Here is a 14,069-nt window from a genome sequence, read left to right as displayed (position 1 = left end):
GTCCTTGGGTTTTTCCCTTTTTCGTGTTTATGGGTTGGAGTAGTGCGTCATAGGGTGTAACTCAGTGGGTTGGAAGCCAGACTCACTCATGAAGTCATGACTCAGCGAGTTTATGGCAATCTTCTTGTCTCAAGAACAACTCGGCGAGTTGTTCATACAACTCGGCGAGTCACAACTTAGAGTGTTCTTCGGATGAAGGTGAACTCGGCGAGTTGTTCATGCAACTCGGCGAGTAGGATGAAGGACTATTGGACTTGGGTATAGAGAAAGGGACTCGGCGAGTCTGGTCAACTGGCAGTTGACTGTGACTTGACTCATGACTTGTTAGGGGTAAATGGACAATTTACCCTGAAGGCGGTTAGCAATATTTGACTAAGTGTTTGGTGGGAATTGCAGTCGGAGGATTTCCGGAGTAGCAGCAGACAGACAGACCATTCCCACACAGATCAACAGCTACTACGAGGTGAGTCTAAGGCCACAATGCCGGCCCACCAGTAGGAGATGTTTGATAGATGATTGTCTTTGTTATATCATCTAGGTTTGCTACTACCTGACATGTTATATGCTAGCATGATACGTTGTATGTGATAGTAGTAGAGTTCGGTTGTTAGGACTGAAGGGTAGTTAGACACCCCAGATACGTCTGATAGTATATGATGTTATGTTTGCATGTTGGCTTGTTACGTTATATGCGATAGAGGTAGTAGGAGGGGACTAGTCCCCGAGTTCGGTTGCTAGGACCGAAGGGTAGTTCAGGCACCCCAGATATGTCTGATAATATGTTATGTTATGATATATGTGATAGTAGCAGTAGGGGGTGAAATAGTCCCCGAGGTTCGGTCGTCAGGACCGAAGGGTAGTCAGCACCCCAGAATGGCTTGACATGGGTAGTCAACACCCTAGAATGGCTTGACACAGGTAGGTCGGCACTCCAGAATGGCCGTACCGGGTAGGTCCGGCACCCCAGAAATGCCTGGCAACATGTATGATATGCGATTGTATGGTATGCGGTATGATGGGGGAACTCACTAAGCTTCGTGCTTACAGTTTTCAGTTTTGATTTCAGGTACCTCTTCTTCGAAGGGGAAGGAGCTGGCGCGGTAGCAGTACATCACACACATGCTTATATTCCGCATTATGATATCACCTGGGGATTTGTACTCTGACACGTAGCTGTTTTTATAACAATTTTTTCCAGACATGCAATATCTTTTGTGAAATGATATGATTGTTGAACGTTTTATTCCTAATGTTTTGGCTAAGCACACGTTTTAAAAATGAAATTTTTGGCTCGTATTTTTGGGGTGTTACAACGTTGTGGTGATCTCCAACACGACGTGGTGAAAATAAGATTCGTGACCATCAAAGTCGACTTAGAGAATACAAGATACACTCGAGGAGCATGTCGTAGTGGCAGTTAACCACGACGTAGTGATCATATTTTTGAAATTATAAAATCCCGAACATTATGTCAAATCTAGAAGAATGCAATCGGTTTTATGAGGAGAATTACAACTGAAAACCATTGGAAACTCAGGAGAAGATCAAGTATTAGTGAAGCTCAATGATTGAAGAAGAGTTAGAATATTTTTGCATAGATCAATTTGGTTTGCTAATCATTACTATGTCTAGCTTATTTTATATGGATTTGGTGTGTTTTCTGCTACAATGAGAGGCTAAATATATTTTACTTATTTTTGGTGAAGATGAACCTAGTCTATATGTGTTGATTTCAAATATTGGATGCCTTATATTTGATTTTACTTGTGTTTGATAACTAAACGCTAGTATGTTTTAGTTCTATATTATATTGTTTATTAATGAGATTCTGTATGATAATTAATCATATTAATTGCATGAATTTGTCTCATAATTGTTTATGATCATTAAATAATTAGAGTAAGGATTAATCACATATTAGATTACGTAATTAAAGTTAGTAACTTTAACTGTGTTAGAGAGCATAATAAATATTAATTTGTGCTTGGCTGCTTAACTTGATCATAGGAAAGTAACTATTATCATTCATAGTCCAATTCGTGCTTATTATCATTTTGATGTTTAACTTGTGCATGATCATTACTTAGTAATTCATTAATTGGCATGCCTAGATATTTGATCATAATAGCTAATTAACAAATTGGTAATCAATATAATCCACCTATTAGAAATCAACCATAGGAGAAGGTGAAATCATATCTAAACATTAGTATTATTTTAATTATTGAAGTTACTTTGTTTTCTTTGCTTGCTTGATTGATATTAATATTAAGTTCTTCTGATATTGCAAAATTAGTAAAACCCCCAATCATAGTTTGTTTATTAGTTTAATTAGAAGTAGTTATTTTATTTAATTGAATTTCGTTCCTTGTGTTCGGAACTCGACTTACCTGAGCTATTTTATAATCCGACTAGGTACACTGCCTACAAGTGCATAGTTAGTAAAAGTTTGTGATGTTATGAATTTAAAGCTAAGTAGGTATCAATTGTGGACATCGAGCACATATACTCTTACAAAGAGTTTATTTATTCAAAATTACATAACATTTAAAACTTTATCCTACTCTTTTGCCAAAAGTTCATTTACTCCTCAACGACTAATTTTGCTTTTCAAAACTATTTTAAGTAATGCCTACTATTTTAAAGGTTTCATTTGATCAAAACCATTATACTCAAACCACCTAAAAAGTATTAAGTGCTTAAGGATTAGATTATGCTTTTATGTTTTATAATTCACTCAAGGTTATCAAAATATTATTTTTAAAGAGCTAATAGAGTAAAAACTCATAATTAAGCCATGTATCTCATTAGGAGAAAGTCATATGTACTCACCTTGCTAGTAAGTGAAAACTAACTATTACTATTTTCTTTTACTTGGTGCTTCTTTACCAAATATCCTTTCCAAAACCAAATCAAATAACACATTAACTTGTGTAAACATAACCTATTTCATAAAAGATCTTATTCCAAATCCATTCCAAAGTGATCATTCACTTTATTACATAAACTTAATTTAAAGTTTCCAATACTTTCATAATTTATGATTTATGACCCTCAATGCTACATTCAAGGATTTACCAATGTAATCATCAACCAAAGTTTTGAATTATGATTGTGACACTCATAACAACATTATATTATGAATTCTAATCTAAACTAAGTTCCAACAATTCTTAAAATCTCACAAAGTATGAATCATAAACTTAATAAAGGAAGTACATGATACCTTGATTATAATTTGTAGAATCGTATCCTTGGTTTTCCATGCTTAAAGTTTTAGTTTTGGATCTAACTCTAAAACATCCCTCCTGTTTCTCTGTCTCTCAAGATGATAATGAGAAGAAATAACCAACTTCAACCTGTGAGGTTTTTATCTGATGTTTGGTTATGCGTCCCCTATCCTACATGTACACGTCACATACTATTTAAGTTGCACCACATTATCCACCATATACATGTCACTCGCTACTCTTAGTTCAACATCGTACTCAAATACGCCATGTACTACCAGGGTGAGCATTGTTCAGTTTGGGGTAAAACTGAACCCAACCTGCTAATTTAGGTTTTTGGTTTTTAGAGCCCTTTAGATTTGGTTTCTCAGTTTCTGGGTCGATTTCTTAGTTTCTCGGGTTCAACCCATATGTTAATGGGTTTTAGGTTTTAAACAATTTTTCAACAAATGTAAATAAAGTAAATCAGATTCCTTTCCACTGTTCCAACCATTTAAAATCTATCAGAAAACAACAAAACCAACTAAATAGTTCAAGTAAATATTAAAATTACAAAGTTTAGAAGTTTACAGCCAAAACTTGAAAACACCATCAACAAAAAACAAAAGCAATCAATTACAACCAAAATATGAAAACATTACTAAAACACCAATATTCAATTCTTACTTACTTATTGGGTTAAGTTTCTTATTTTAGTTTTTTATTTGTTAAAGCATATATTAGATATTAAATAATCAAAAATATATATTACGATTCAGTTTCTATAGAAGTGGTTCGGTTCAGTTTTGGTAGGTCGATTTCTAAATCCAAAATCGAAATTGATTTTTTTGGTTTTGAATTGTTTTTCGATTCATCGACTTTCATCTTTCTGGTTCAGTTTTGCTCACTCCTATATAATACCCATATTATGTCTTTACACTTCCATTGTATAATACCTATTTCTATAATAATAACATACATCATTATTCTATGTCAAAAACAGTCTCTACAAATTGTATGTAATTTTGGTTGGTGATGACCGATGATAGTGATGATTGTGACGATGTAGATTGGTGACTGATATGTGGTGGTTGGTTTTTCGATAATACATGGTTGGTCTTTTAATTTAAAATTTGAAAAATAAGAAAAAGACAATTACAAGGATAATTTCATCATTTAGAGGGTGTTTGGATATAGCTTATTGTTTATCCACACTGTTATAAACTAAATTTAAATGTTTGGATATGAAACATTAAAACTTAACTTATTGTGATGTGGAAAAGCTAAATAAGTTAATTTTAAAAGCTTCCCCACTTGCTTAAAGCTTATAACTTATTTATAATCCAAACATTTTTGTAAAAACTGTTTTCTCACACCGTTATAAGCTAATTTATTCAAACAATCTTTTAACACACTTAACGATGCATTATTGATGATAACTGTCTCAAGAACCTTTGATTCGAGAATTAAAAACTACATAGACAAACCATATAAAAAACCAAAACCGAAGTATCAATAAATATTAAACCACAATTAAACTATAATTTACCTTTTTAATAAATTATTTTTAATCATTATTACCTCTAACATTATTGTGGTAAATTATATTTTACCATATATATATATATATATATATATATATATATATATGTTTATTTGCATATGGAAATCCCATCATAATCAATCACAAAAATCTCACTTATATTAGTAAAATTTCATCTAAAAAGGTAAGAAATTATGCAATCATCCTGTACTTTTGGAAGTCGATTCTTGTTTAACATATGGAGGTGATACGAAGAGGGCGCGTGGCAAGATAACTATAACATTTGGAGCTTTATTATTATTAAATATATGGAAGTAATGACGCAGTCAGAAGAGTATCGCGTGGGATTTAAACACTGCATGATTCTTTTTAAACCTACAGAGATGATTACGCAAACTATAAGGGAGCGCGTGGGAAGAAAGATAAAAGTTTGTTGGCTACACTTTTCCTAGTGTAACTTACCGCCCCCAATAAATTCTCAACTCCACTCTCTCCATCAGTCCTCATTTTCATTTTAGGGTTTTTACCCCTTCTTCTTCGTAGTTCTTGTTGTTAATTTGGTGAGATTAATTGAAATTCTTGCTGTGTTCGTTAGTTTTTTCGAATCTTATGCGTCAGTGTTTCTTCTTTAGGCTTTCTGGCCAAAGCTTTGAAATCCTTGCAATGCTGGTGTTTTTTCTAGGATATTTTAGCTATTTTTTACAAAAAAACATGGGGTATTTTTTCACTTTTTGAGAATGTTTACTCTATTATGTTCTTCGTGAGGAACGATTTTAAATTTCGTTAAGTGTCTTGTTTTGGGGTTGAATTTAAACTTTGTAAACTGTGAAATGTTGTGTGTTTTTTTGGTATTTCGAGAGAAAGTTTTAGGAAAGTTGTTGGGTTTTTTCTTCTGAAAATTTCGACTTATTTTCCTCTTTCATAAAGCGGTGTACAAAGTATATTTTCTAATTTTATGCTTCTTACTAATGTTTAATTAAGATCGGTGAAAGGTGGCTTGTTTTTTTTTGGGGTTTCGTAATTTCTAGGGGTTTTTTCTGATCTCTCAGTACTCCTTACTTTGTGATTTTATTCTCTGGTTGTCGTTTTTCAGGTTCTAGGCTGGTGATCTAGATTTCGAAACAAGAGTTCTCTCTGAGTTTCAGGTATAATTACATTACTATTTTGAAGGATTTTTTGATCGTTGTTTCCGTCGTGCATGGTGTTTTCTGACTATATCGGTTGTCTTTCACTTTTACTAAATTTACGAGTTAGTTTAAATTTGATTTTACTGATTTTACTTTTCATGGTTCCATTTTCTGGTTTGATAAAAAAGTATCTGACATAGTCCTGCAATTTCTAGATTACTTTTCCGATTTCGATGGAGTAGAAATACATTGATATTTATGGTATTGGTTTCGTAAATGTACCAAATACTTGATTAGTGAAAGGGGTTTTCAGATTTCGCTATTATATTGTGTGTACGTTTGCGATTTTTGAAGGATCTGCTGAACTAAAAGTGTATTTATAACTATTTGTGATTTTATAAAAAACGAGCAGGAGTGGTTTGTTTATTTTGCTGTTATCTGTCGATAATCAAAAGGGGTTTTAGATTTGCTGAATTAAAAGTTCATTTGTATTTTTTTCCTGATTTTGTTGATGTTCCAAGTAGTTGATTGGTTTATTTGCTTTCATTTTAATGATTTTTGGAAGGAGTTTCCTAATTTTTTTGTACCTTCATCTTTTCTGAAGGGATTGGTGGTAGTACAAAAGTACAATGTACTTTTTTTTTTTTGTCATATTTTGTTGATATTTGAAAGGGATTTTGAGATATTGGCTCGATATTATGTGTATTCATATCATTTTTGGTGGATTAGAAGTACATTTCTGTTTATGTTCTTGATTTTCTTGAAGTAACAAGAGTTATCAGTTTACTTTCTTGAAATATGAAAAATTTGGAAGGGTTTTTTAGTATATGGCTTTAATGTTCAGTGTTTTTCTAATCATTTATGTTATTATTTAAGTAAAATCATCAAGTATTTAACAATGTTGCCTTTACTAATTTGTTATTTCATTCTACTTGAGTGATTCTTTATGATGATGCTAACTTGTTCAGTTGTTTGTAGCATCCAAAAATGGATCCAGAAAATGGAAATGGTGATGCTTTGCCACCTCCGCCACCTGTCCCAGAAGATGTTGTTCCAATAAAAGCGGAGCCTGAGAAAAAGAAGGTGATGAGGGTGCCCATGGGGAGGCGTGGTCTTGCCACCAGAGGCAACAAAGTTCAACTGTTGACCAACCATTTCAAAGTCAACGTCTCTAATGTTGATGGACACTTCTTCCACTACAGTGTATGCTATTATTATTTTTTTTGTTACTTTTATAAAAGTACTAATTGGAGCTAAGCATTTTTTAGTTTGTCTTTCTTTTAACCAAAAAAAACTTGCTTTCTCCATTAGGTCTGAACTTTATACATAATTTTCATCACTTATTTTTCCTTTCTTTTTGAAATATTTTCTTAAATATTGTAATGTCCAGAAAACACTTAATGTGTGTTTTGGTGACTAGATGCAAAAAAGAATGACTTAATTAGGAAAGTCATGCAAATGAGGCTTTCCCCTTTTGGTTCCTAACATTTTTTAAAATTCCCCTTGTTTATTATTCCATTCTTGTCAAATATCTTTTTAGCATCATTTATCTGAAAGAATTTCATGGGTGTCTCTTTTCGACTTAATACAGAAAGAATGTCTTTCTTTATTCAAGAAATGAGGCACCCGATACAGTCCAAACTTTTACAAAATTGGCCTCATTTATTTTTCCTTTCCTTCACAAATGTTCTTTTTAAAGATCATCTATATATCATGTGACTATTACTTGAAATTACTACTTTTACTTGGACCTAAAACTTCCATTACTTTAAACTTTATCAAGTGTGGCCTTTTTTAGACATTTGGTCAATAGTCAAAACTACATCTTTTGAGTAACTTACCTAGCCAAAATCTGCATACCTGTTACAAGTCTTGTAGCTTTAGATCAATTTTCTTGGCTTAAAGATTCTTTCAAGTGGTAAATTACTTAAAAAAGTCTTAAACTTATACCAAACAGGTGGCACTATTTTATGAGGATGGACGCCCCATAGATGGAAAAGGCATAGGAAGAAAAGTGCTGGATAGAGTCCATGAAACCTATGGTTCTGAATTAGCAGGCAAAGAGTTTGCCTATGATGGTGAAAAAAGTCTGTTTACTGTTGGAGCTCTTCCAAGGAACAAACTTGAATTCACTGTTGTACTTGAAAATGTCACTTCTAATCGGTATGTATTGCATGATGTTTTACATTGCTAATCTGTTATATATATATATATATATATATATATATATGTTTGACTTAAAAATAAATCTTATGAATATTATAATGTTCAGTAACAATGGAAATGCAAGCCCTGACAATGACAAGAAGAGAATCAGGCGTTCATATCAATCAAAGACTTTCAAAGTGGAGCTGAGTTTTGCAGCCAAAATCCCAATGCAGGCAATTGCACAGGCTTTAAGAGGACAGGAATCTGAAAACTCCATGGAAGCCTTGAGGGTGCTTGATATCATCTTAAGACAACATGCAGCTAAACAGTAAGTTGTCACTTTCGTATTGAAATGTGTAATATAAAGAAACTAGCAAAATGAATCCTATAAGATAGGCAATTGTATTGCATTTCTTTACTGATAATTAGTAATGGACTTTATTCTTTAACCCAATATAGGCAATGACCAATGTGATTTTACCCATAATATAACATACTTGTATGTTCTTACTGTTGATATTAATTTACTTTATCTAAACACAGGGGCTGTCTACTTGTTCGACAATCTTTTTTCCACAATGATGTGAAGAATTTTGCTGATGTTGGAGGAGGCGTTCTCGGCTGCAGAGGATTCCATTCCAGTTTCCGCACATCTCAGGGTGGTCTATCCCTCAACATTGGTAAATATCTCATTACTCTTTTCCATTTTTACCCCTGAAGTGAAGGTGTCATGAAATCAGAGTAACAATGGTTTATGGTTATCAGATGTGTCTACAACCATGATCATCCAGCCTGGGCCGGTGGTTGACTTTCTGATTGCAAACCAAAATGTGAAAGATCCCTATTCTGTTGACTGGGCGAAGGTAACAAACCGTCATGTCGTCATTCCCCGAGGGGCTGATTTGTAAATTGTTGCTAAAAGTTTGTGTGGTGTGGTGTCAATCAGGCAAAGCGTACACTGAAGAATCTGAGGGTGAAAACCAGCCCTACCAATACTGAGTACAAGATAACTGGTTTGAGTGAGAAGCCCTGCAATCAGCAGCTGTATGTTTTCTTTTTTTAATGTTATGGAATCATAGAAGGAATGGATCATTCCTGAACTTTACATTTTATGTTCATTCCATCAGGGGTTGGTATGAAAATTTGCAATACAACCCTTTTTATTTATGTAGTTTTATTGACATTGGTTTTTAAAAACAAAATGTTTTTTTCTAAACAATGAAAAAAATATTGTTTTTACTACAAAGTATTTAAGGTTTAGTGAGCTATTATTATGTTTAAGTTTTACAATAAAGAGAATCATATGAAAATGCATTCATGATCTTGGAATGAAATGCTTCATTCCATCCCTGTCATTCAGTTCCAAACCTTCAACTGATTCAATTCAATTGTTTCAGGTTTTCGTTGAGGCAAAAGTCAAAAGATGAGAATGGTGAATTCGAGACTCTGGAAGTTACTGTTTATGACTATTTTGTGAATTATCGCAAGATCGAATTGCGGTATTCTGGTGAACTTCCATGTGTGAATGTTGGGAAGCCTAAAAGGCCAACTTTCTTCCCCCTTGAGGTACAAGTACAACACAATGGGGCTCTATCTATGTGTGGGCCCACAGTAGTCCTATTCTTCTAATGGCTGTTCTTAGTCTTACTATAAGTTGTCATTTGTTGTAGCTGTGTTCATTGGTCTCTCTGCAACGCTATACAAAAGCACTCAACACAATGCAAAGATCCTCTTTGGTGGAGAAATCCAGACAAAAGCCTCAAGAAAGAATGAAGGTTTTAACCGATGTACGTACACTACACTTTTTGAACTTCAAGGTGGTTTTTATTTGTTACTTTTAAGAACAGGATTCTGAATTTCTGCTTTGTGTATTTTGAAGGCACTATCACTCAATAAGTATCATGAGGAACCTTTGTTGAAATCATGTGGGATTTCAATAAGCAACAGCTTCACACAAGTGGAAGGCCGTGTTCTTGCAGCCCCAAAGGTACTTTTTTTTTTGATGGATTATAATTTTAGTATTTTAATTTTGTTATTGCTTTTACCATGATGCAGTTGAAAGTGGGTAATGGAGAAGATTTCTTCCCGCGAAATGGACGCTGGAACTTTAACAACAAAGTATGTTTCTTTACTTTTTTTTCAACCGTTATATGAATTTTTTACTTGAAACCGACATTATTTCTGAAAAGAATTTTTTTGATATGATGATATAGAAACTTGTGGAGCCCACGAAAATCGAAAGATGGGCTGTTGTGAACTTCTCTGCTCGCTGCAACATTCAGAGCTTAGTGAAAGATCTGATAAAATGTGGAGGATTAAAAGGAATCGTATGTTCTCATTAATATTATTGTTGGCTTAGAAATGTTTTAAGTAACTAACATGGTGTTGATTCCAATGTGTAGAAAATTGATGAGCCTTTTGATGCGTTTGAGGAGAGCCCACAAAACAGGAGGGCCCCACCTCTTGTTAGGGTAGAGAAAATGTTTGAAATGATAATGTCGAAGCTTCCTGGGGCCCCACAGTTTCTACTCTGTTTGTTACCTGAAAGAAAGAACTCTGATCTTTATGGTGATTCATCTACATTTATGTTTTATTGTTTATTTTTGGAAAATTTAATCTATCTATATGTTGATGAAATGTGTTTTGGTAGGTCCATGGAAGAAGAAGAATCTGGCTGATTTTGGTATAGTGACCCAATGCATAGCTCCTATGAGAGTCAATGATCAGTACCTCACAAATGTCCTGCTTAAGATCAATGCTAAGGTGAATACACTTGAAGATACAATGGCATCAAGTTGTTATTAACTTTTCACTACTATAATTGAATAGATTTTTCAAAGACTATTGTCCTAATAGGAAACAAATTGAAGGTACAATGGCATCCATATAATTGGATAGATTTTTCAAAAGCAAATATGTATTGGAAGTAGAGTGGTGTTTGGTAATAAAAAGAAACCGAAAGTAGGATGTTATAATATACATCATTTCACTTTAAATAGAAACATTGTAGTGGAAGGTAGATAAGATTTTTGAAAATACAATGTGTTTGTTAAGAAGAAGAAAGTTAGTAGTTTGCCTAAAAAAGAAAAGATTAAAGTTGAATGTGTATGGTATGCAGCTTGGAGGTCTGAACTCAATGTTAGCTGTGGAGCATTCTCCTTCTATTCCACTTGTATCCAGGGTTCCCACAATCATTCTGGGCATGGATGTGTCTCATGGGTCACCCGGCCAATCTGATATTCCATCTATTGCAGCTGTAACTATTTTCCTTTTCTCAACTTTATTAAAATTTATAAAGAAAGATCCGTTGTTTATTTTGTTTGTTTGTTTTTAATTCTTACCAACAGGTTGTTAGTTCCCGACACTGGCCTTTGATCTCACGCTATAGAGCCTCTGTAAGAACCCAATCTCCAAAGGTGGAGATGATCGACTCCCTGTTTAAGAAAGTCTCCGACACTGAGGATGAAGGCATAATGAGGTATATATATTACATATATGACGAGGGAGGGTATTTTTGGTCTTTTTTTTAATAAAAAAATGAAGAATGGGTGGTGGGGGGGGGGATGTTCAGAAAAGGTCATCGGTTGAATTCCAATTCTGTTGGAATCTGCAAACCGAACATAAGAATGTTAGTTTAGTTAGAAATAAAGAGTTTGAAGTTTGAGATTGACATCACATAATGATGAGATTTTGTTTTCTTTGTGGCAGGGAGCTTCTCCTTGACTTCTATACAAGTTCTGCTAAACGTAAGCCAGACCAGATTATCATCTTCAGGTGACTTCTGCTATTTAAATTTAAATATATATGATGATAGACTGTTTAATTTTATAATTTTTTACATATTTATGTCATCTTTTTAAAAAAAGAACAAACTTACTGTAAAAAGCTCAAAACACATTGAAAAAAATGTCACAGAAAACGCTAATACAATGAGGTATTTTTAGAAATTAATATTTTAAAATTTGATTATTTGTTATATTATAATAATAGGGACGGTGTGAGCGAGTCGCAGTTCAACCAGGTGTTGAACATTGAACTGGACCAAATCATCGAGGTATTTGTATTTCTTATAAAGTGTGTGTGTATATATATATATATATATATATATATATATATATATATATATATATATATATATATAATATTTGTAGTTATGGGATTTGATTTAAATATGGTAATGGTGATGGTGATGGTGTGGTAGGCCTGCAAGTTCCTAGATGACAAGTGGAACCCAAAATTTCTTGTGATAATTGCTCAGAAGAATCACCACACCAAGTTTTTCCAGCAAGGATCTCCAGATAATGTTCAACCTGGTAACTAAGTCTATATGATTATGTTTACTTAAATAGAGATGATTTAAAAGTTGCTTTTTTATTTGTATTTAATTATGTCATTGTTTCCATTATTATAACAGGAACTGTGATAGATAACAAGGTCTGTCATCCTCGCAACAATGACTTCTACATGTGCGCACATGCTGGCATGATTGTAAGCAACACAAACTCTTTCTTTCTTTCTTTGTCAAATTCAAGTTACATGCTTTTGTTTGGCTTTAAAAAACAATAGTTTTTATCATTGGGATTGCAATTGAATAAAATAAAATGAAATAAAATATTTGAACAGGGGACAACCAGGCCCACTCATTACCATGTTCTGTACGATGAAATTGGCTTCTCGGCTGATGATCTCCAGGAGCTTGTCCACTCCCTCTCCTATGTGTAAGTCTCCTTCCTTCCTTCCATAATTATTTAATATTATGAAAATCATTTTATTTTTATTATTTTTTAATTTTGAATTGTTGTTATTATTATTAATTATTACAGTTACCAGAGAAGCACTACTGCCATATCTGTTGGTAAGTTGAAGTATTTTTGAAGTTGTAAATGAGTAAAAAACAGTGGTAATTGTAGTAATAATGAATGGTTGGTTTTATGCAGTTGCACCAATTTGTTATGCACATTTAGCAGCCACTCAGATGTCTCAGTTCATGAAGTTTGAAGACCACTCAGAGACATCCTCCAGCCATGGCGGCACCGGGGTCACATCAGCTGGAGCAGTGGCGGTTCCTCAGCTGCCAAAGCTTCAGGAGGCGGTTGCAAACTCCATGTTCTTCTGCTAAGCTAAGCTAATAAATGTTTCCCTGTCAGACGGTAGTAGTAGTAGTAGTAGTAGTTTATGGTCTTAATCATAATATGTGGATAGAGGTTAAGGTTTGCTTGGTTGTATGTGAATGAATGAATGTTTAGGATGATGTTTGCTTGCTTGGATGGTGGATTGCAACAGTCAATAAGTCTGACTTATCATGTTTTTTGGTTTTGGTTTTGGTTAGATCCAAATACTACTAGTCTTATGTTCATCTTTATAATGTGTGGTTTGCTTGCTTGTTGGTATTAGTCTAAAAGCTTTGTCAATCCATTTACAAAACATGTGTTTGGACTTTTTACCAGAGACAGAGAGAGGGATCTCTAACTTTACACTTGCTTGTTGGTATTAGTCTAAAAGCTTTTTATCAATCCATTTACAAAACATGTGTTTGGATTTTTTACCAGAGATAGAGAGAGATCTCCCTAACTTTACGTGCATGGTTTCCTCCTTTGAAGATTGAAAAAGGTCCGGTGCTTCTTTATTCTTTAATTTGTGGGTTAATGTCATTAATATCCAAGAAAGTATTAGTTTTAGTTTTCAGTAGTCCTTGAACTAAAATTTGTGTCATACGGACCATTAAAGTTAGAAATCATGTGTCAATTAAGCTATTTTCAAATGTCATCCGGTTATTTTGATGATGTGGACTTTGACTTTCAAAAGTCCACATTTCCTTTATTTTAATCCATGTGTATACGATAAAAGAAATTATAAAATGAAAGCGAGAATTTCGTATTTAAGCCATTTTCAAGTGTCATCCGGTTATTTTGATGATGTGGACATGACTTTCAAAAGTCCACATTTCCTTTATTTTAATCCATGTGTATGCGATAAAAGAAATTATAAAATGAAAGCGAGAATTTCGTATTTAAGCCATTTTCAAGTGTCATCCGGTTATTT

At 33.6% G+C, this 14,069-nt stretch overlaps 1 protein-coding gene across 1 annotated transcript; it reads left to right on the top strand.

Annotated features, from left to right (window-relative positions):
• The first annotated feature begins 5,175 nt into the window (after window positions 1-5,175).
• On the top strand, window positions 5,176-13,383 carry LOC145037564 (protein argonaute 4-like). The gene is made up of 24 exons (XM_078986251.1): window positions 5,176-5,312; window positions 5,846-5,897; window positions 6,858-7,082; window positions 7,837-8,042; window positions 8,152-8,355; window positions 8,571-8,707; window positions 8,793-8,890; window positions 8,974-9,071; window positions 9,425-9,593; window positions 9,698-9,814; window positions 9,907-10,014; window positions 10,083-10,145; window positions 10,241-10,354; window positions 10,430-10,595; window positions 10,678-10,790; window positions 11,146-11,283; window positions 11,375-11,505; window positions 11,736-11,801; window positions 12,018-12,081; window positions 12,229-12,340; window positions 12,442-12,515; window positions 12,651-12,745; window positions 12,851-12,882; window positions 12,965-13,383. The coding sequence occupies exons 3-24, from the start codon at window positions 6,867-6,869 to the stop codon at window positions 13,144-13,146; spliced, it is 2,703 nt and encodes a 900-aa protein (XP_078842377.1). The 5' UTR covers window positions 5,176-5,312; window positions 5,846-5,897; window positions 6,858-6,866; the 3' UTR covers window positions 13,147-13,383.
• The last annotated feature ends 686 nt before the right edge of the window (window positions 13,384-14,069 follow it).

The sequence above is a fragment of the Lactuca saligna genome, chromosome 3, assembly GCF_052625555.1.
Source record: "Lactuca saligna cultivar CGN05327 chromosome 3, ASM5262555v1, whole genome shotgun sequence".
Lineage (NCBI taxonomy): Eukaryota > Viridiplantae > Streptophyta > Magnoliopsida > Asterales > Asteraceae > Lactuca > Lactuca saligna.
Note: the sequence above shows the minus strand (reverse complement) of the source record. Positions and strands in the feature narration are given on the sequence as shown.